This window comes from Biomphalaria glabrata, chromosome 11 (assembly GCF_947242115.1).
Source record: "Biomphalaria glabrata chromosome 11, xgBioGlab47.1, whole genome shotgun sequence".
NCBI classification, from domain to species: domain Eukaryota; kingdom Metazoa; phylum Mollusca; class Gastropoda; family Planorbidae; genus Biomphalaria; species Biomphalaria glabrata.
The window spans coordinates 29,014,259-29,039,205 of record NC_074721.1 but is presented as its reverse complement, the minus strand read 5'-3'; the positions used below and the strand labels follow the sequence as shown (position 1 = coordinate 29,039,205).

Genomic DNA, 24,947 nt, shown 5'->3' with positions numbered 1-24,947 from the left:
CAAACACGTGACTACTCTGTTCGGAAGTCAATCGACCACCATGTCCCCCATTTTATTTTAATTAAAGCCAACTTCTTTTCAAGTGGTAGTGCAGGCTTCACTAGACTTGTGCTATCTTATGCACTCACTAGACTTGTGCTATCTTATGCACTCACTAGACTTGTGCTATCTTATGCACTCACTAGACTTGTGCTATCTTATGCACTCACTAGACTTGTGCTATCTTATGCATTCACTAGACTTGTGCTATCTTATGCATTCACTAGACTTGTGCTATCTTATGCACTCACTAGACTTGTGCTATCTTATGCACTCACTAGACTTGTGCTATCTTATGCACTCACTAGACTTGTGCTATCTTATGCACTCACTAGACTTGTGCTATCTTATGCATTCATTCTGAAAAGGACACTAAGCACTAGAAGAAGATATAGATTAGATGTATAATGGTCACCTGTTTTACCCGCAACCAATCAGATCCGTTCATGCAGAGATCCATGTCATCGTCCCAAGGGATGAAACCGTGATGGCGATAGGATCCCAGCATTGTCCCCTCACACAAGAAATAGGTCACGTTGAAGGTCGTCATAGCCAAATGGAAGATTTTATAGGTCAGTCGAAGCTGGCGTTGCATCGCTGAGGACATGGGCGGCTTGAAGGGCGCATATCTGGGGATTGTATCAGTGACATTTTAACATGGGATTTACGCTGCTGAATGTGGATAAACTCTTGTGTGAGTATACTTATAGACATTAGTGTAACTGCGCAAAGTGGAGAGAGAGAGAACGAGGGAGAGAGAGAGAGAACGAGAGAGAGAGAGGAGAGAATAAATCAAATGAAAAGAGAAACAAAAAAAAATAAAGAAGAGAGAGATGGAATGAAATAGAACAAGAAAAATATAAAAAACATAAAAAATGATTTTTAAAAAATTTACCAACGGGGAAGAACCCCGTCCTTAAAACTATATCCAACAATAATGTACTAGTTATTTCCTATCTTTGGTATCAAACAAAATAATTAATTACCAATAATTGATTGACTAATTGAGTATTTTTGTTTATTGATTTGTATTTTGTTAGGTACAATAAATAACTGTTTAAAGTATTATCTTGAAATAGCATTAAGAATTATTTAAGGGGACTAAACCCAACACATATAGCCATATTTGTGAATACTAAAGTAATAGTTTCCTTGTTGCTATTAAACAAAATAATGAACAAAATAGAGACAAAGAAGCAAATAATACACATAAAAACTTATTACAATTAGAAAGAGAAGACCAGAGAACGTAGAGAGAACAAAGCAAGAGAGAGAGAGAGAGAGAAAGAGAGAGAGAGAGAGAGAATGTGTGTGCACTTCTATGAGAGTTTCCTACTGCACATCAGTTAAGAGACTTACTTCATATGAATGAGACTGACGTCTTCTTTGGACACTCCATACACATCAGCATGCTCCACAAGCTGGGAGAAATAGTGGTCATCGTAAGCAGGGAGGCTGTCCAGTGTGGAGACAAGTTTGGTCCAATCCACTGACTCTATCTTGGCCTGCATAGAGTGGGAGGAGAAGAGGCAGTCAACACAGAAACTTGCGACGAAATAGAAACAAAACCAATGGTCGGGAAATGTCCATGTTACAACGGAAATATTTTAGCATGGGAAATATAAATATCTACATCTGCCCGTGTCTGTCTGCGTGCTTGTATCTGCCTATCTGTGTCTTTGTGCTTGTCTGTCTCCTTGCCTGTCTGCCTACCAACTTACCTACTTATCTATCTATCTACTTACCTATCTTATCTTATCTATCCATCCATCCATATATAGGCCTATATATATATATATATATATATATATATATATATATATTGTTATAAACCTGGTGGTGGCACAGATGGGGGTAGTGGTGTGAGTGTAGTCAGCCGACGCAAATCGCCCCAGGCCAGCGCTAGACGAGCGGTCAACCGTGACGAGCTACGACGGTCAACCGAGTCGAGTATCAACAGGACGGTACGGGAAGGATCGCCGTCGTGAACAGAGCTCATGAGCGTCACGAGAGTTGTAGTCATCTGACCACCTAGAAACGTCGAGCGGCGTTCTGTCCGGTTCGAGAAGGCCAGTAGGGACCCTATATAAAGAGTGGAGGTGTCGCAGTCAAGACAGTCGAAAAAAGGGGCTCAATACAGGAAGGTTCAGAAAGCGGGTTCACGACAGGAGTTCAGAACACGGTCGACTACAGCACAGTTCAGCGGTGTGGTTCTGTACGGAGCATTACGACGGTTCAGTGAGGAGTACTATCAAGTACAGTTGAGACGAACGGCGTCTTGATCTTGGTCTGTGATCGAGTCCGACACAACGAGCCCAAGTGTGTGAAGTCCGTCCTGAACTGTTGAACCCAGTGCAAGCCCGGAACGAGACGGAGAGGCCAGTGCAAGACTTGATACGGCGGAACGGTGTTATCGGAGAGATATTCGTTATCGCAGAGCTATTTGTACTGTTCTACGTGCTGCCAATTGTACAGTATTGGCTGTTATTTATGGACATTAAACCTTTACGTTATTTTGGAGCCCTGACTTGTCAAGTTCTTTAAGTTGGTGGTGTATGGTGCAGTTTGCAGAGAGCCTGGATAGTGAGATTCGTAACAACTGGTGTCAGAAGTGGGATAGGATAGGATCGGAATCGGATTGGATCGGATCTACTATGGCTCGTCTGAAACTGCTGTACGAACTTGAATTTAGAGAACTGAAGCAAGAACTCCGTGAACGAAGGCTGAAGACATATGGAAACAAGGAAACTTTACAAGCACGCCTCCGAGAAGACATGTTGGAAGAAGAAGAAGATCCGGACACATACCTTTTTGAAGTCGAACCGGATTTGCTGGAACAGCTCACCAGTACTATGCAGGGACAGATGGCAGCTATGCAGGGACAGATGTTAGCTATGCAGGGACAAATCGCCAGTAGCAAACAGGAGCAGATGGCAGCTATGAACTCGGGGCTAGAAAACACCAATTCCAAGATAGATGCCATGAACACCAAGATAGCTGCCATGAACCAACGCCTACCTGCTGTGGAGGAGAGGATCATCAACTCAGACGTTCGTTCAGATGCTAAAGCCAGAGAGAGGAGCCTTGGCGGTGATCATGAGGACCCATTGAAACCTGACGAAGCCGTTGAGAGACATACGCAAGTCGAGAGACACCAGCCAGGTCCGAACCTAACAGACGTTGGTCCAGTTGCCAAGACTGGAGAGGAAAGTCCTGATGGTGGTAAAGAGAATCCAAGGCAGTCTGACGTGGACTTTGATGGACATTTGCAAGATGAAAGTCATCGACCGGGTCTGAAACCAACAAGCGATTGGCCCAATACTGAGACGAGAGAGAGATGTCCTGATGGTGGTAAAGAAAGCCGAATGGAGCCTGAAGCCGAAGACGAGGGACCTTTGCACGAGGAGTGTTGCCAACCTGCCCCACGAGCATGCCCTCCAGACAAGGCTGAAGATGATGACCTGTCCCACAATTCCCTGTCCTGTGGATTTGAAGCCCATCCCAGTCCTTCTTCGCAAAGCCCTATGAAGCCACCTCTTTGGTCAACAATCTTGGTAATCCCTGCCCTTACATCCTTTACCTCTCCATGTGTCAAGTGGCTGTCCTCAGTACCGACAGACAAGAGAGCGATGCAACCAAAACGTCACTGCAACAAGAGGACGATCAACTGGAGGAAAAGAAGAAGGCGGCGTTTGCGTAGTCCAACGTGCATGGTGATTCTACCAAGAAATAACTGCAGCCACATGAAGACCAACTGGCGGAGAAGAAGAAGAAGGCGACTTTTGCTGAGTGCAATATGGATGACCATGCGATCACGAGGTCGATACAACCAGATGAAGGCTAACTGGAGGAGAAGAAAACGTTTTCTCACGTGGATGGCGATGAAAGCACGACGGCGAGGCAACCAGGTCAAGGCAAACTGGAGGAGAAGAAGGAAGCGACCATTGCTGACTGCAACATGGATGGCCCCATTAAGCTCAAGACGCAAGCCAACTGCCACCGATCGACCCCCACCTACAGCGATGAAACTTCACAGCCAATGCCATGATGTTGATTCTGTCCGGGACGGACAGATCTAAGGAGGGGGCAGTGTTATAAACCTGGTGGTGGCACAGATGGGGGTAGTGGTGTGAGTGTAGTCAGCCGACGCAAATCGCCCCAGGCCAGCGCTAGACGAGCGGTCAACCGTGACGAGCTACGACGGTCAACCGAGTCGAGTATCAACAGGACGGTACGGGAAGGATCGCCGTCGTGAACAGAGCTCATGAGCGTCACGAGAGTTGTAGTCATCTGACCACCTAGAAACGTCGAGCGGCGTTCTGTCCGGTTCGAGAAGGCCAGTAGGGACCCTATATAAAGAGTGGAGGTGTCGCAGTCAAGACAGTCGAAAAAAGGGGCTCAATACAGGAAGGTTCAGAAAGCGGGTTCACGACAGGAGTTCAGAACACGGTCGACTACAGCACAGTTCAGCGGTGTGGTTCTGTACGGAGCATTACGACGGTTCAGTGAGGAGTACTATCAAGTACAGTTGAGACGAACGGCGTCTTGATCTTGGTCTGTGATCGAGTCCGACACAACGAGCCCAAGTGTGTGAAGTCCGTCCTGAACTGTTGAACCCAGTGCAAGCCCGGAACGAGACGGAGAGGCCAGTGCAAGACTTGATACGGCGGAACGGTGTTATCGGAGAGATATTCGTTATCGCAGAGCTATTTGTACTGTTCTACGTGCTGCCAATTGTACAGTATTGGCTGTTATTTATGGACATTAAACCTTTACGTTATTTTGGAGCCCTGACTTGTCAAGTTCTTTAAGTTGGTGGTGTATGGTGCAGTTTGCAGAGAGCCTGGATAGTGAGATTCGTAACAATATATATATATATATATATATATATATATATATATATATATATAATGATCTCTTACATTATTGTTAAGTACGTATTGAAGTATCAAGGCAACTATGTCATTGCTGGGCCGAACACTTTTATTCATTCATCATTGGACTCACTGGACGCCATCTTGGGCAGAACTACTTGTTCACAACACAAGACGCATAACTCACAATGACTAAGGGCTATAACTCACATCTATCAAGTATTAACAATTCTATATAAGCTTCGAATGTAATATATAAAATTGTCTCAACTTATCGAACTCAACAAGCACATCCTTGTGCTTCCTGTAGGTCAAACTCGAACATTGATATGCCATATATTCTCTTCATCTTAAGATTCTACAATGATATCTATTCTCTTCATCTTAAGATTCTACAATGATATATCTACCTTTATTGCCTCGCACGTTATTTTCTCGCCCAGTTCCACTGGGTACCTGACTTCCTCCAAATAAAACATCTGAATGATCTGGCCAGAGCTGAGGTGGAACCAGGAGGCGGGGATGAAGAAGTAACCGACCAGGTTTCTTGCAGGGGTAACGAATGCCAGGGTCAAAAGACACAGGAGCACAATAGCCAGAACGCGTAGGATGAAAATGGCTTGTCTCCTGAACTTCGGCCGGACGCTGACCAGACGAGGAAGCTTCCTGTACAGACGTCTCATCCGGTGGAGCCGGAGCATTTTCTTCGCTTATTTACGACGTTCTGAGAAGAAAAACAAAAAAAAACATGTCTGTGACAGATTGCCTCAACTAAATAGCTGTGACAGAATGCTTCAACTAAATCTTCTCTACATCACATTTCATAAACAAATCATTCGGATACATTGAAGAGATAGTCATTGGCGTGAGCAATTAATAATTAAATTGTAATAATTTCATTTTTATATCGCAGATTAATGTGAACATTATCAGATTTATCAGGTCCTGTTATGTCATTCATATATGTGATGCTATATTATGCGATGCCTACATTATGTGATCCACTATCACGTGATCACTATATTATGTAACATCTATTATTTTAAGCGATATAATCACAGCAGTGGGGGGGGGGGGGTCAACATTATCAAATTATTAAGCGTGTCGCAACATTATTCACTTATCAGGCGTATTACGACATTATCAAGAGTATCACGACATTACCAACTTATCAAGCATATCACAACTATATCAAGATTATCAACTTATCAATTATAATAAATATCATGTTATTATAAACCTATCAAGTGTATCACATTATCCATTTATCAACTTATCAAGTGTATTATGCTATTACCAACTTCTGAAGTTTATCATGACATAATCAACTTGTCAAGTGTATCGTGACATAATCAACTTATCAAATGTATCTCAAAATTATCAACATGATCAGCTTATCAAGTGTATCGCAACATTATCAACTTCTCAAGCGTATTACGACATTATCAACTTATCAAGTGTATCACGACATTATCAACTTATCAAGTGTATCACGACATTATCAACTTCTCAAGCGTATTACGACATTATCAACTTATCAAGTGTATCACGACATTATCAACATTATTAACTTATCAAATGCATCATGTTATTACCAAGTTATCAAATGTATCACGGCATTATCAACATTATCAACTTATCAAGTGTATCGCGACATTATCAATTTATCACCTGTATCTCGATATTATCACCGTTTTGTTTTATACACACACACACACACATCGTCAGAATTAATCAGAAATGAACAAAAACAAGTTCGGAACGAAGATTGATTTAGATGAAATAAAGATTCTTGTTTTAAAAAAAAAGGCTAATGCAGAAAATACTGTGATACTTAATGTCTAGGTAATGGTTAATATAAAACAATTGTATCTAATCAGTTTTAAAAAAATACATTGATTCTGTTTTTAGCCCGAGTGTTATTCTTGAAAACTCACTTCATGTGTGGAAGTTCTCGCAATACTGCTCCTTATAGCTGGTGTAACCAGTACAATGACTAATTCCTCTTTAAAGCTTGTGTTGCCAATACAATCCCCCATTGCTCATTAAAGATTGTTTGGCCAGCACAATGTCTGACTGACTCATCATGAAAGCTTGTGTTGCCAATACAATGCCCCATTGCTCATTAAAGATTGTTTGGCCAGCACAATGTCTGACTGAGTCATCATGAAAGCTTGTGTTGTCAATACAATGCCCCATTGCTCATTAAAGATTGTTTGGCCAGCACAATGTCTGACTGACTCATCATGAAAGCTTGTGTTGCCAATACAATGATCCATTGCTCATTGAAGATTGTTTGGCCAGCACAATGTCTGACTGACTCATAATGAAAGATTGTGTTGCCAATACAATGATCCATTGCTCATTGAAGATTGTTTGGCCAGCACAATGTCTGACTGACTCATAATGAAAGATTGTGTTGCCAATACAATGATCCATTGTTCATTGAAGATTGTTTGGCCAGCACAATGTCTGACTGACTCATAATGAAAGATTGTGTTGCCAACAAATATCAAACTCCTCAAATAAGGTGTAGGCTTTCTACAATAAACGTCAAATACTCATTAAACCTGGGTAGACATTGGCCTTTATAAAATATTCCATTTTTTAAAGTCTTTACCAGCATTAAACTTGAAGGCATAAATTCGATAGCCAATCACAAATCACGCAGTCATTCCAAGACTAGGGCCCCTGGTCGTCGTGACCCACAATTTGAGACTTGTTGGTGCAGGCAAAGGTAACAAATGCCTTGCGTCATGTTCTGTGACGCAGTTCTTAGTTCCGGCAAGAAAACAGACATTCCCATTGGAAATATACTCGTCATTTACTTTAGAAGGAAGTTTTCAGTATTAAACATTCGATGAGAACATTTTTTTACCTGAAGTTGATAAGTTGAGAAACATTTATTTAGACCAATGAATTATATGGAGGCGCGGTGGCTGAACGGTAAAGCGCTTGGCTTCTGAACCTGGGACGGGGTTCGAATCCTGGTGATGACTGGGATTTTTATTTCGGGATCTTCGGGCGCCTCTGAGTCCATACAGCTCTAATGGGTACCTGACATAAGTTGGGGAAAAGTTAAGGCGCTTAGTCGTGCTGCTGGCCACATGACACCCTTGTTAACCGTAGGCCACAGAAACAGATGACCTTTACATGATCTGCGCTATAGACCACAAGGTCTGAAAGGGGAACTTTACTTTTTTTCAATGAACTATATGAGATAATAATGTAATTATGCTTGATTTCATTGCATAGTATTTGTTTTGTATTAGTAACATCAAAGAGAAATAGAAAACGTAAAGACTAAGCCTTCAAACAATACAAATTGTTGTCTCTTGTGGATATATTCAATTGTTTAGGTTCTAGAACCGCTAAATTAGCGGATTTCGAATTGAAGCTAACTGTAAAACGTGGAAAAGCCGAAGAGGTTTCAAAAAAAAAAAACAGACGTAGATGTACAACGAGGATTTGTTCGAGAAATTAGTCGTATGAATGAAACATTAGCATCAAACTCGGTTTAAGTGAGGGCTAGCCCAAATCCTGTTCATGAAGTGTGCAACTAAAATAGAATGAGATTTCGGTAAATCTGTGTCAGACATGAAGAACAGGATTGACGATTTTCTCTGCCTCTCGCAGACCCCTGAGTTTAAGTTTGAACTAAGCAACGTTTGAATCAATCGGACAATGGCGCGTCCAATAGTGTTTTTTTTTTTTATCTGGATAGCCTCCGCCATGCTGTGGCCCGGACAGGACGTCTATTGATCAGAACAGTTTAGCAAAGCAACGTTTTCATTCTTGGAGTGAATATCATTTCATGTCACAATCGGTGGGAAGTTTTGACCAATAGCTCGTTGCCACGTCATAGGTCTCTACGGGTTGTGACGTTGCAGGTCAGTGTTCAGGCCTCCCTGTAACGATTGGTCTCGGTCATACTCACGTGATGGTGTAAACATGCTTCACTTAAAATGGTATTATTGCTTGTCTATGGCTATCACCCGGAAGTAATTCAGATAGTGGGACATGTTTGTCCGTTGAAGTATTTGAACAAAAACATCGTTGGCAGGCGCGCTCTTTCAACAAGATAATTGTATTCTGATCCGTTGTTTGGTATTGATAGGGAAAACATTACCGGGAGGAGGGGGTGTGATAGGGCAATTGTCTGTCAATCCTATCAAGAACACTACTGCTTCATTGATTACCAAACTGGCAGCCACTGGCAAATCAAATTAAACTTGTAATTTGCTAATGATAATGTTTTTCAATAACCAAATGGGCGTCTGGATATCTTCATGGAGACAATCCCCACATGTCAAATAGTCTAATACGCACCTTGTATATCAAAGAACAAAATTAGTTTTGTGATTGGTGGATTAACATGGACAATAGTTCGCAGTGACATTAGCCATGTATTGGGGATTTTTCCTCTAAAAGTTAATCTCATTAATCTGCTTTTTGTTTACACTATTGACTTCATAAGGTTCCGTTTATTGTATTCAAGCAATAAAATGTAGTGGGAGAGGTTAGGGTTAGAAGAGGAAGCGATATGAAGAACTATGTGGGCGGTATAATGTCACTATCTGAGACAAAAGGGAGACTACTTTTATTTTTACAAAGCTTCTGTCTGTCTGTCTCTCTGTCTGCTACACGTTATTTCTCCCACACGAATCTTGTTGGAGTTTTTCAAAATTATTTTTTGTACCTGACAAAACAAGAATCAATTTAAACATGTTTACAATGGTAGCACAATGGTGCTATAACAAATTACAAACAAAAAAATCTGCAATTCCGCGCAATTTTAATAACAAGCATTTCGTGAGAGAACAGTTAAACTTTATGCGCCAAACAACGGTCAAGTTTAGGCTTGGTTGAGAATAACTTGAGATGCTGGCGAAATTCGACTCAGTCATCTTCAACTAAATAAGAACGCCGAGGCTCACGACCATTAAATGCGACATAGGATTCAAAACGAGCTTAAGGGCATGATGGCATCAGAAGTAAAAGGGAAAGTTATTGATCAAATCAAACTTGCTAAATATGTTTCTGTCATCCTTGACTGCAAGCCATAAAGAGCAGATGCCCCTTATATATTTCAAGTTTTGGACCTATCAGATTGAAATTCAAGGAACAAAGAGTCAGACAAAGAGTACGACGCAAGAAATACAAGGTTACAAAGACAAACTTAAATCGGCCCCCGAAGTGGTCCACCCAGGTTTCAAAATTTTCAGAAAGAATATCAGAATGAAATTCTAACAAAGGCAAATGACAGAGAAGAATGGACAAAGAAGTTTGACCGATCTTATGTGGTGACCCAAGGGTCCAGCAGACCAAGGGATAGCTGAAAGTGAAGGTGAAGTTGAATGTGAACCTGGCCTAGCTGATGTCATATAATGATTATCTAAAAGATCTAATTGTTTTGTAAAGGGTCAATCTCTTATTCAAAGCCTCAAGGGAAAAAAATGTTTCCGTAAAAATAAAGAAATTCCTTTGGCGGACTGAACAATGTTAGTGACGACGATAATATGAAAAACTACTGATTAATTGTTATTTTAAATTATGTTTCACTTATATGCATATTAAATAGATTTTTTTCTTTTTTTTTTTTTAAATTAAACTTTCTTTTTTTGTAAATCTAGTGATTAATTAGTTATGTAACTTAGCAATACATTTGTAAAAAAAAATATTATTTGGACAAAATTCTAAAACCGTTTGCATAAATGTTTTTAAAATATGGTAAATAGTTATCTCCCTTACTAAATAGCCTGCCGTGTTTGTTACTATTAATAGTGAATAAATGTAAAAATGGTATATTTTATGAAAAAAACTGATTCCATAGTTGATTTTAAAAATTTCATTTTTCGCTTTCAGAAAAGAAAAAAAGCAACCGTTGCATCAGAAATTTGAATGGTCTAAAATATCAGGATTTCGGATTTTAATATATTTTCTAGTTTACGAGATCTAAACTGGACGGACGGACGGACGGACATACGGACGACACAAAAGTAATAGCGTCTATTCCCCTGTCGGGGGCCGCTAAAAATTAACCAATTAATTAACCGACTATCGGTAATTAATTATTTTGTTTGGTATCGAACAAGGCAAAGAAATCGTACTTGACAGATGTGATGGTATAAGTTGAATTAAATGTTTGATGAGGCTTGAGCCCTGACTAGACACATTTTGCATGTATTGAAAAAGCGATCACGTTAACCCCACCCCCTCCTTTTCCTTTGACCAACTGGTCCAGACAAGTGATATTGACATAGGGCATTGAGAACAGGAAACGCATGAGATTGCGCTATACAAAACAATTGGTACAAACTTTTCTCATCGCATACATTTATTATTGTTGGTCTAAATCCATTACAAATTTAATTACATAACTGATCCAAACTAATTAATACAATTACATTTAATATAAGCTTTGTTTTTTAAAAAGTATTGTTATGTTTGTCTTGTTCAAGAAATAATGTACAAAGACTTCATGTTGCAGTAAGCTTGCTTTATTTCATCCTACTTTAACACCCCCCCACACCCATATTTAAAGAATAATAACACTCGATTGTATGGAACAAAGTAGCGATCTAGTAAGTGCGTGTAGTGAGATGTGTGTTATAGCTCTATGTATGAATCCATTCTGAAGGTTCAACCGCTGAGACTTATATCTTGAAGATTTTCTTGTTTCGGACGTTCCTTGAAGATTATGACGTACTAGCCTAAACGTCCATCAGGATGACGGGATGGCAGCTGTGGCTGGGTTTGAACTCGGGACGATCGTGTCGACAATCTGGAGCGCATACCACACGACAAGTCCTAGGTAGGCCTATAACAAGACATACCAAGTTCAGCAGCCAACCTGGCCACACTGACCTAACCAGGATTAAAAACAACATCTGTCATTATAATAATTGAACTATGTTTGTATTTGAAATCTGGACCTACAGCAGATGTTAACAATAGGATGGTTCACCAACACACCTCGAAGTTAAGTCCCAGTGGTTCTAAAAATCTTTCGAGAACATCACCAAGTTTAAAAGTAGCTTTACTTTGCTTCCCTTGTGGAATAGTCAGTCCCCTTACATTATTTCTACAATTCAGACACTACCTTTTTTTATACGCCCATGCATCAGTTGTGGCCCTTAAGAATAAATCACTTTTGTTTCGCCTCCTCCAGAAAAAACTGTCAAAAAGAGAGACAACTTTGTCTGTCATGTGTGGCAACTGGATCTGTCTAATTGCATGAAAAACTGCACACAACCCTAATCTTCGGGACTGAAGACAGTTTCTTCTTTGCCATCAGGGATTATTTATGTACCTAATTATTTATTTATTTATTTGCCAGAGTACTATATATTAAATGTTAACTTTTTTTTTTGTCATAGTCAAATTTTCGGAAGTAAGAAAATCAAAAGTAAATTGCAATCATCGCCATAAGTCAAAGTAGCTACTTGGAAAGTGATGAAAATGTAGAAAAAAAAGTCGATGTGAATGGTAGGACTAGTGTTCCAAACGGACCAACTCGTATTATATATGTGTGTGTGTTTATTTGGAGTTCATATTATTCTTAATATATGTGACAAAAGAGTAGTTCGGTGGTCGAAAGATAGAACGATTGGCTTCCAAACCACGAATCTTGGGTTCGAATTTCGGTGCAGACAGGAATTTTCAATTATGGAATTTTTAGGACGCCACTGAGTCCACTCAATTCTAATTAGTTGTAAATGCTGATGGTCGTTGTGCTGGCCACATGACACCCTTGTTAACCGTCGGCCATATGAACTGATAGATCGCAAGGTCTGAAAGGAGCACTTTACTTTTTATATGTATGGTATAAAAGAGCTGGCTGAAATGACACTTTATGCAATAAAAACAAAACTATTCTGGAAACAGCTTACAACTGGATAACTCTACTGCTTTCCTTCAGCATTATCAGTTACCAGGTACGAAAGTTGCTAATTGAAAAAAAAAAAGGTGGACCCACACATCCAGGTACATTGATAACGTTTGTTGCAGATAATAAAAACATTCATTTTTATATAATGTCCTTGTAGAAGTTTACCCGTGTAGACGTCACGTGTGTTGGACTCATTGATGGTTTCTTATGCGTGTAGACCGTAGACGTCATGTGTGTTGGACTCATTGAAGGTTTCTGCGCTACACAGATAAAGGTGTGGATTGTTCGTCCCCTAACTGTACTTATAATACTGCGTTGTGAAAAGACATTTGTTCGCTAAGCCTAGGGCTACGATAGTTAAAGTATAACTAGTGAACTTACTGAAGGACTCTGACTCTCATCTAGATCTAGACTCTTGATATATATATACAACTTGAAACTTAGTCTAAAAAGTCTACTTTACGAGTCTCTACTACTTTACTTACTATTTGAATTATGAGTTTAAACTTAAAGTAAACTTAAGATCCTTCAAAAGATCATTTAAAAGATTATTCAAAAAGTGTGTGAGCGTCACGCTAAAAGATGACCACGGGAAATCCGCATGATAATACAGAAGAGTTTCAAGAAAGCCTGTTAGAAGGGCGAAGTATTTTACACATGTAAAAGTCACATTTTTTAAAGACCTTATGTTAACCTTAACACATTGTGACCACAATGAAGATAGTGAAATAGTAGGGACAATTTGAACCAAGAGACTGACAATCAACACAAATACATTAGCGGCTCTCCTTGCATGGCCACTATAGACTACACTACAGACTTACACTAAAAGTTAATGTACGTTTAGAAGATTCTTCAAGCTTTCAAATCAAAATGAAATGGTACAGTCAAACTAAAATGTGATGGCACAGTCAAACTAAAATGGGATGGTACAGTCAAACTAAAATGGGATGATACAGTCAAACTAAAATGGGATGGTACAGACAAACTAAAATGGGATGGTACAGTCAAACTAAAATGGGATGGTACAGTCAAACTAAAATGGGATGGTACAGTCAAACTAAAATGGGATGGTACAGTCAAACTAAAATGTGATGGTACAGTCAAACTAAAATGGGATGGTTCAGTCAAACTAAAATATGATGGTACAGTCAAACTAAAATGTGATGGTACAGTCAAACTAAAATGTGATGGTACAGTCAAACTAAAATGTGATGGTACAGTCAAACTAAAATGGGATGGTACAGTCAAACTAAAATGGGATGGTACAGTCAAACTAAAATGGGATGGTACAGTCAAACTAAAATGGGATGGTACAGTCAAACTAAAATGTGATGGTACAGTCAAACTAAAATGGGATGGTACAGTCAAACTAAAATGGGATGGTACAGTCAAACTAAAATGTGATGGTACAGTCTGTGACAAGTCAAAAACTCGCTGTCAGAGTCACTCTAAATTATCACAGCATTAATTATTATTTTTCATTATTTATTTATTTTATTTTAATTATTTCCCCATCCTACCCCTGAATTCTTCACCCGCCATACCTTTTCCTCTCCAGGCTAGACTTAGTTGACCACATTGGAGATAGCTAAGGCGCGTCCTTTCATTTATCTGCCCTTGATCGGGGAAAGGTAGACACACAATCTCTTTGTCTTCCCGCCGGATGTCTGAAGGACGATCGCGGTTGACCCCACCTTGGTTTGAATGCAAGCTAATCCTTCTCCCCCCCCCCCCTTTCTCTCACGTCTCTCTTTGATCTAAGAGATTACCCTGGTCAACACACAGCGTGATATTCCAAGGTGCGGCTCCCACCTCAAGTCAAATCCACCCACGTGTAAGATAATGCTAAGCCTAGGACATTTCCGGTGTCCGCCCACACTTTTCAGGCATATATATATAGTAAACCAACTCAAATCACCCTCTCTTTCTCATTCGAGCTGAGCTATCGAGTCTGGACTATATCACTTATTCTTTCTCCTAGAGGAATACCTGGTGGTAAGCCGAACTTAATCACAAGTTCCACCTTAATTACTCTGTGTATATTTCCATTGGATTTTATCATGTGTATTTTGCTTAGTTCATTTATATTTAATTAGTACATTGTGTATTTCTCACTGGCGTAAGTAGAAAACATAAACATGTCCTATGTATTTTAGTATTGCATTAATCTATTAATGCTATGTTGCTCAATTGATCGTTGATGCAACCATGTATATATTTGTACATCTTATGTTATTCCTTTATCTCGGCTGACAACCTTGATAATCTTACTAGCGCACTGATACTGCGTCTAGAAAAGAGATACGAGTTATCTCCCCTGTAACGAATTATCTCCCCTTTACTCATTTTACTCTAATGAGAGTTGCGACGCTTGAAGGGACATTCAAGCACGCTCCATTGTTCTCGACCCACGGTCACATGTAAACAAACCATCTGGGTCACTGACCACCGCCCAACTCCCCCCCCCCTTTTCTTTCTCTATCCACCTGTGGTGTTTATGTGAGATTATTATTTCCCCTGCTATGTACATTTTATATTATTACGTTCTCTTTTATGTACATTTCTATATTGCTACTATCTGCCATCTATTTTCCAAACCCCATTTGTCATCATCTCCCCTTTATGCTCTAAAGCAATTTTACCAATCTGACGAATGCACCTCAGTCGAGGGCATCGATAAGATGCATGAGAGACATGTCCTAACTTGTCTTTATTTATCCGCAGCCTCCCTCAGGTGTCTGCCTATTTATCGGATTACTTATCTGCCTATTTGCCTACTGGCCTATCTATGTGCTTAAGTGCTAATCAGCGCTGCACTTGCCTAGTTGCTATCAAGAATCACCTATTGCCTAGTTACTGGATCAACGATCCATTTACCTGCAGTTGTGCTTAGTGCTATTCAGCGCTGCATTTGCCTACTGAGATCTACTCAACACTACTACTTGGCGCTATCGGCATTGCCCGCCTATTCGACAGCCCACCTGTCAAGCTATTAGGTGCGACGTCCCTATAGACCAGATCTGTGTGAGACGTCATAGCTACGCCAACCCTCTGCAACTCACTGGACATATCCTGTCAACTACGCTGCCCACGGCAGATCAGCTCTGCCCGCAGTGACCTTGTGCCCACGGTATCCGGCCACCCGCCATACTGTGCCCACTACAGATACTAGAACTTGGGACTGAGACTCCACAAGAACTATATCGCCGGCGTCCCTCTATCCGCTAGAGCGCCACCTCCAGCTGCAGAACCTCAAGCCAGGACACAGCCAGCTGCGACATCAACAGGATAACCAGCTAAGTCAGAGGACAAAGTGACATACTCTCTTATTAGGTGCAAGAGTGATGATTAAACATAGAATATACTAGAGATAGACGCAAACCCTCCCCCTTTTTATTATTATATGTATATTTATGTAAATAAATATCCTTTATTTTAACTTTTGTATCTATCTTTCATTGCTTTGTCTCGTTGCGTGTCTGCTCCCGATTCATATGCTGATAAGTGGGGGTGTGATAGCTTTAAAAATAATCATCCCCTAGACATAAAACGTGCCAAGCACACGTCACATTTCCCCACCTGTCACATTTTGGCGAGCCCGTCCGTGGATTTAACCCATACTACAGCAGGCACGAACAGGCAGCAATAACTAAATTCCATATCAATATTTTTTCTAAAAATATTTATAAGTATCATCACTTCGCATTATTAAGAGTGTCACTTCTGTCATATTTTATTTATTACTATTATTGCATTTCATGTGTAATATTTTCTTGCAGGAACTTTGTGATTAACGCAGGCAGACACCACATTCCTTTTGCACTCTTTCCTATATCCAGCGACTCACTTTCACTAACCCACTTTCTTTAATTCTAGCTCAATCCTATTATCCATTCTATCTGCCCTTCCACCATCCTAGCACCTCTCATTACCCACCCCTCACCACTATGGCCAGTGGCACATTCTCCAAAGAGCACTCTGACTTAATGCAGAAAATAGCTGAATTCAAAGAAATAGCGGCCACCCTATATAATGATGAGGCAGAACGAAAAAAATATGTGAGGGAACGTTTTGAGGCCTTTAGAAGAGAAGCTGAGGAAAAAGAAAGGGAAGAAAGAGAAGCGAAGTCTAAGCAAAGAATGATAGAAGAGGAAGAGGAAGAAAGGAGACTAGACAGGGAACATGAGTTAAAAATGAATGCGATTAAGCAGGAAATACTAGAAATCAGACAGCGCTATAGACCGCAGAGTTTGGAGCTGAACAGCACACCCGCAAGACAAGACCAGGAAGCAGAGGAGAGTGGAATCATGACTCATGTCAAAACAGAGCACACCGCCCCATCAGATACAGAAGTTGCTTCTAAGGATGAAATTTTCATGCATGATACTCCTCCCCTCAACAATCCCACATTGTCTACCCAGCCCAACCCTCCAGCTCAGTCTAATAGTTCTGTAAACGGCGACGTCACAATCCAGCCCATGCCCTCAAGCAAACCCCAACCTAAAAAGGCACCAATCCAACGACCAGCCAAGCACGAAAACTGTAGTCGCCCAGCATTTAAGCCTAGTCATAACCAGAACAACCAAGCCCACCGTGGCTGGAACAACAGCACTCGTGGCAACAAACCTAACCAAGCCTACCATGACTGCAACAACAGCATGCGTAGCCGCAAATCTAATCGCAACCGCCAAAAGCAGCAGGCCCCACAGACCATTTCAGTAATGACCTCGGTCCTCAAACCCTCTGTGACTAATCAGCAAACACAGACTGATAGAACAGCGGGCGACCCATACGTCATATCAACACTGACTGTGGCCCCTGAACCCACTGCTCTTGGCCTAACGAAAACGGAAGTCCTACCGTTACTTCCTCAACCTGTCTCATCTCCCCCTGGGATAGAGACCATTCTGGTAAATGGGCGGTACGTCCGATCCCTATTTGACACAGGCTGTGCGGTAAGTTCAGTTATCTGCAAAGCACTGGTTGATCCGGCTGATCTCACAGATAGAACTGTGACGATTCAGTCCCTTGACCGTGAGATTCCTCCAAAGGTTCTTCCTATTGCTAGGGTCCACGTAGAATGCAAGTACGTACATGGCACCATTGACGCAGCCGTCATGGACACGCCAGTGTATGACTTCATTCTAGGCTCAAAATATGTTCCTCTTGGAGTAGTCAACAAACCATACTTCTCTCTGCCCGTCGGTAGATCGACGAAGCAGAGAGGTGGCCGCAACCAGCAGGTTGGAAGCCCTGGTCGCCACACTCACCCGCCCGGTCCCGACTCATCAGCGAAGCTTAAACCACTTTGCCCTGGCCTTGACACTGCTAGGAAGTCACGAGTTAAAGTGTGCCCCCGCACTCGTGAAGGTCTACTTGACCCAGGCTACTCAGCCAAAATTAAGCAACATTCCTCTGACATTGACAGTGTCAGAATGCCCCGAGGTAAGATGAACCCTTGCTCTCGTGGACTCACTCCTTTTCATGGCTCCTCAGCCACCATTCCGAATCAACCTCACCCTGGCATTGATAGTGTCAGGAAGTCACGAGGTAAGCCGAACCCTCGCGCTCGTGAAGACTCTTCTCACCCTGGCTCCTCAGCCACCATTCAATATCAACCTTCCCCTGGCATTAACCGTGTCAGGAAGCCACGATGTAAGCCAGATTATCGCACTCGTGGGGACGTTCTCCGGCAGAACTCCACATTCTTTATCAGGCCACTCTTCCCTGACATTGATCGTGTCAGACGATACCGAGGTAAGCTGACTACTTACTCTCGTAAAGAAGCGCCTCACAGCGGCTTCGGAGGTAAGCCCCAACGAGCACACGTGCCTTGGGCACCCCGCCTAAGCCCTAATCACACTCCCCAATCCGCCCCAGGAAGGAATTATTACTCACCCAATCGCCCAATCTACTCTCCCAAGCAACCCCATATGTTTCACTCAGGTGACTACATACACAGGGACGGGAAGTAGACCACGGACAGACTTGGACAGACTCTCCTCCTGGCATGGCTATCCCTTTATTTTTCCAGATTTTTTTTTCTAATGCTGTGATAACAACTGATCTTAAAGTTAGAGTGACATCAGTCTGCTCGCACTTTATGGATCTTTCTGCGATAGATCCATCTTGGCGGCGGCGTATGTGACAAGTCAAAAACTCGCTGTCAGAGTCACTCTAAATTATCACAGCATTAATTATTATTTTTCATTATTTATTTATTTTATTTTAATTATTTCCCCATCCTACCCCTGAATTCTTCACCCGCCATACCTTTTCCTCTCCAGGCTAGACTTAGTTGACCACATTGGAGATAGCTAAGGCGCGTCCTTTCATTTATCTGCCCTTGATCGGGGAAAGGTAGACACACAATCTCTTTGTCTTCCCGCCGGATGTCTGAAGGACGATCGCGGTTGACCCCACCTTGGTTTGAATGCAAGCTAATCCTTCTCCCCCCCCCCTTTCTCTCACGTCTCTCTTTGATCTAAGAGATTACCCTGGTCAACACACAGCGTGATATTCCAAGGTGCGGCTCCCACCTCAAGTCAAATCCACCCACGTGTAAGATAATGCTAAGCCTAGGACATTTCCGGTGTCCGCCCACACTTTTCAGGCATATATATATAGTAAACCAACTCAAATCACCCTCTCTTTCTCATTCGAGCTGAGCTATCGAGTCTGGACTATATCACTTATTCTTTCTCCTAGAGGAATACCTGGTGGTAAGCCGAACTTAATCACAAGTTCCACCTTAATTACTCTGTGTATATTTCCATTGGATTTTATCATGTGTATTTTGCTTAGTTCATTTATATTTAATTAGTACATTGTGTATTTCTCACTGGCGTAAGTAGAAAACATAAACATGTCCTATGTATTTTAGTATTGCATTAATCTATTAATGCTATGTTGCTCAATTGATCGTTGATGCAACCATGTATATATTTGTACATCTTATGTTATTCCTTTATCTCGGCTGACAACCTTGATAATCTTACTAGCGCACTGATACTGCGTCTAGAAAAGAGATACGAGTTATCTCCCCTGTAACGAATTATCTCCCCTTTACTCATTTTACTCTAATGAGAGTTGCGACGCTTGAAGGGACATTCAAGCACGCTCCATTGTTCTCGACCCACGGTCACATGTAAACAAACCATCTGGGTCACTGACCACCGCCCAACTCCCCCCCCCCTTTTCTTTCTCTATCCACCTGTGGTGTTTATGTGAGATTATTATTTCCCCTGCTATGTACATTTTATATTATTACGTTCTCTTTTATGTACATTTCTATATTGCTACTATCTGCCATCTATTTTCCAAACCCCATTTGTCATCATCTCCCCTTTATGCTCTAAAGCAATTTTACCAATCTGACGAATGCACCTCAGTCGAGGGCATCGATAAGATGCATGAGAGACATGTCCTAACTTGTCTTTATTTATCCGCAGCCTCCCTCAGGTGTCTGCCTATTTATCGGATTACTTATCTGCCTATTTGCCTACTGGCCTATCTATGTGCTTAAGTGCTAATCAGCGCTGCACTTGCCTAGTTGCTATCAAGAATCACCTATTGCCTAGTTACTGGATCAACGATCCATTTACCTGCAGTTGTGCTTAGTGCTATTCAGCGCTGCATTTGCCTACTGAGATCTACTCAACACTACTACTTGGCGCTATCGGCATTGCCCGCCTATTCGACAGCCCACCTGTCAAGCTATTAGGTGCGACGTCCCTATAGACCAGATCTGTGTGAGACGTCATAGCTACGCCAACCCTCTGCAACTCACTGGACATATCCTGTCAACTACGCTGCCCACGGCAGATCAGCTCTGCCCGCAGTGACCTTGTGCCCACGGTATCCGGCCACCCGCCATACTGTGCCCACTACAGATACTAGAACTTGGGACTGAGACTCCACAAGAACTATATCGCCGGCGTCCCTCTATCCGCTAGAGCGCCACCTCCAGCTGCAGAACCTCAAGCCAGGACACAGCCAGCTGCGACATCAACAGGATAACCAGCTAAGTCAGAGGACAAAGTGACATACTCTCTTATTAGGTGCAAGAGTGATGATTAAACATAGAATATACTAGAGATAGACGCAAACCCTCCCCCTTTTTATTATTATATGTATATTTATGTAAATAAATATCCTTTATTTTAACTTTTGTATCTATCTTTCATTGCTTTGTCTCGTTGCGTGTCTGCTCCCGATTCATATGCTGATAAGTGGGGGTGTGATAGCTTTAAAAATAATCATCCCCTAGACATAAAACGTGCCAAGCACACGTCACATTTCCCCACCTGTCACACAGTCAAACTAAAATGGGATGGTACAGTCAAACTAAAATGGGATGGTACAGTCAAACTAAAATGTGATGGTACAGTCAAACTAAAATGGGATGGTTCAGTCAAACTAAAATATGATGGTACAGTCAAACTAAAATGTGATGGTACAGTCAAACTAAAATGTGATGGTACAGTCAAACTAAAATGTGATGGTACAGTCAAACTAAAATGGGATGGTACAGTCAAACTAAAATGGGATGGTACAGTCAAACTAAAATGGGATGGTACAGTCAAACTAAAATGGGATGGTACAGTCAAACTAAAATGGGATGGTACAGTCAAACTAAAACGGGGTGGTACAGTCAAACTAAAATGTGATGGTACAGTCAAACTAAAATGGGATGGTACAGTCAAACTAAAATGTGATGGTACAGTCAAACTAAAATGTGATGGTACAGTCAAACTAAAATGTGATGGTACAGTCAAACTAAAATGTGATGGTACAGTCAAACTAAAATGTGATGGTACAGTCAAACTAAAATGTGATGGTACAGTCAAACTAAAATGTGATGGTACAGTCAAACTAAAATGTTATGGTACAGTCAAACTAAAATGTGATGGTACAGTCAGACTAAAATGTGATGGTACAGTCAAACTAGAATGTGATGGTACAGTCAAACTAAAATGTGATGGTACAGTCAAACTAAAATGTGATGGTACAGTCAAACTAAAATGTGATGGTACAGTCAAACTAAAATGTGATGGTACATTCAAACTAAAATGTGTTATTGTAGAATTTTATTCCTTATTCAAGATGTTGTTTGTTTGTTTTTTAATTACGAAACTTAGAAAGTTGATTAATGGAAGAAACAATACGGGCTCGAATGTTTGTACGTGTGATTGTTTGTGGAGAGAGACAAAGTTGTCAACGTATTTTCTTGTATATTTTTAGCCCCACTTATAGATCAAGATGTATGAATCTTACAGACTTCGATGTTCTTCCGTTATCTGTTCCACAAGTAGTCTACCATTTGAAAAGAACATGAATCATGCGCACGCGCGGGCATTATTTTAACTAACGTTTATCTTACACACATAAGCGAAGATTTCGTTTGCCATCCTGTAGCTATAATAGTATGTGTAATGAATAAATTGTAAGAACTAATGTCCTACTAATAATTATTATTAGGCCTATTATTACTATTATAGCCTAATTTGACCATTAAAAAATCATGGCTACATAGCATAATGTGCTCTTAGGTTGATTTAGATTTAGATTAGTAGGTAGTATATTCCGTATAGCCGAAACGTACACCAGCAGCAATATGTCTGAAATGATGTTTTGTTGATAGATCTATATCTGCACTGAGTATTATAAAGGCCAGGCTCACGGTGGTCTATAGACTGCACTGAGTATTATAAAGGCCAGGCTCACGGTGGTCTAGAGACTTCACTGAGTTCAACAGCTTGGCCCTTTGTTCCCATTATGACCGAGATCTAGTTATTGAATTTTTTTGTTTTGTACTGACACAAACACTAGGCCTACATACATCTTGTGTAGTTCAGTTCTAATGAGTTCTATACATTAAAATGGATCGAACTCTTTAACAATAACAAAATAATGAAGTCTGACTTTAAAATAAATTGTTTGTTTGTTTTGCGTGTTTCGGATGTTGTGTTCCTTCAGAGTTGAATATTATCATTATGTCATTCTTATACATCTTAGCCCATACCTCCCACAGGACGACTTGTGGGGGCAGCGGGAGTGTTCAAACTCGGGACCATGGGAACGATAGTCCAGAGCGCACACCACACGACCATGCATACATCTGAAGTTCGATGTCGCCTGAATGGAGTGTCTATTACTCATAAATACTCATAATTAGCCGTGAAGTAAAATGTATAGGCCTAAGACTATACCAGATTCGACTTAATAAATCTACCTAGATCTAGTCTATATCTATCTACAATAATCTACCTTTGGAGTCTAAAACTAGCTGGGACATGTTCGACAATCGGTGAACTATAAAAGTAAAAGACAAACCACTAAATTTAATATAGATCTACTTACTTTGAGTGTAGTATTTTATCCAGATCTTTTTAGATATCCTTTACCAGAAAGAATTGTATAATAGCATACTTGAACTGAGTTGACTCATTAGACCAAAGTATTTACTCGTCTGCTTATCAATATAATAGTATTTTAAAAATACACTAGATTGTGCGTAAAACAGAACCCAGAAGTATATAGGCCAACATTCTTTTACTACCTCCCTTTTTGTAGTATTATGTATTATAAGTGACAAATAGGCCTGTAGATCGTGTTGACATGTGCATGTTTTAATAATTCAAAGCCGTTTCAAAGCGGCAAATGATAAATACGCTTTGGGTTTAGATAGATTATAGCCGTTATTGTTCTCACGACTATTTCCTATTCTAATTTGTTAGCAATGAGAGTAAAAAGGTCTGGGATGACATTAAAAGGGAAAAAAAGAGACGTAACTCTGCTCTATCAAGCCAGATGAGTTATTTATGCAAATTATGATTACCATTTCTGTGTTTAACATTTGAAAATAGTAACATTGATGTAAAAAAAAAAATTGTTATAATAGAAATATTAGAAGATAAACTTCACAGTGTGTTGAAAACGGGATAACCCTGTCCTGATATAAAAAAAAGAAACAGAACGAAAACAAACCCCCTAAGAGGCCACTGTGTATTTATCTCTGTCATTCGAGAATCAGACCGGTCAGCCACAACACATTCTGTGTACAAGTTTGTTTTCATTTTAATGGTTGGGGGCTGTTAATCTTGTTCTCCTTCTCAACAAGCATAGGCACTAGTGGGGGTGGGGTGGCGGTGTGTCTGAAGTGGAAGTACCAAGCAAAGCATTGTAACAATTCACTTCGCACAATGCATCGATCTTCAGAACCATTGCCGACATACCGGGTAGACAAAAAGTACCGGTACTATAAGTTTGTATAACCCCAGAGTATATGAAGACTTTATAGTTGGGTTATTTTTTTCAAATTCTAAAAATGTTTCATGACCCGCCAATAAGTACTTTAAGAATAACAAACATTAAACATGTATATATCAATACAGTAGCGATGGACAGCCATCATAAATGTATTCTGTCATGGTTACAAAAAATTCAGAAATTGCAAAACATATCATTCACCTTTACCTGTGTTGAATGTGGACGGGAATGTCTCTAGAATAGGGATCCAAGGTCACATGAAAAAATTGTAACGAAATTGTGATCTGAATTGAACAATAGCCTGCTCTTTAAAATATTTTAAAACATGTATGTGCGATTTCTTATTGTTTTCAAAGTGATGCATTAATGCTAGAATACTTAGATCTAGTGAGAAATACCTAAGGTGGACAACCCTTGAAAACAGAACAAGAACTGCAACACGTGTTGGCCTACTTAGTAGCCCACTAGCAGAACTGAAAGAGCAGTTGATCAAAACTATGAACTGTTTTTTTCCCTATGTGTGACCAGTGGGTGGGGAGAGAACAGAGGAGAGGTTCAGTTAAAAAAAAAAACACAACTTTCTAAGCGTGTTGCGGGTATCTGCACTGCGTGTCGCGGATCTTTGGCTGGCTTTTTTTTTTATATATGTGTCACCCACGCGTGTGTGTGTGTGTGTGTTTATGTGTGTGTTGTAACTAGACTCTTTACCTGTTTCCATGCGACTGTCCCGACTAGGTCTACCCCTTCCCCACCCTACCTCCACCGGGCCTTGTAGTTCATGTTTCTCTGTTGTCCCTTAACTCTACTCCGCCCTCCCACGTTTAACACAATCTTGGTCGTCTGCTGACGACGTGGGCCACCCGAAGAAG

The 24,947-nt window shown here is 40.7% G+C and overlaps 1 protein-coding gene across 3 annotated transcripts in view; it reads right to left on the bottom strand.

Moving 5' to 3' along the window:
• LOC106069234 (uncharacterized) overlaps window positions 1–24,947 on the bottom strand; it is a 37,897-nt gene that overhangs the window by 10,799 nt on the left and 2,151 nt on the right. The window contains exons 1-4 of one of the 3 annotated variants that reach the window (XM_056005054.1): window positions 24,286–24,552; window positions 5,324–5,637; window positions 1,399–1,544; window positions 455–668 (exon numbers count right to left, since the gene is read on the bottom strand). In XM_056005054.1, the coding sequence (XP_055861029.1) occupies window positions 455–668; window positions 1,399–1,544; window positions 5,324–5,614 (651 nt within the window). In that variant the 5' untranslated portion in view covers window positions 5,615–5,637; window positions 24,286–24,552. Of the gene's footprint in view, window positions 1–454; window positions 669–1,398; window positions 1,545–5,323; window positions 5,638–23,169; window positions 23,464–24,285; window positions 24,553–24,947 lie in introns of those variants that run through there. The other 2 variants (XM_013228850.2, XM_013228851.2) reach the window with 2 other exon arrangements.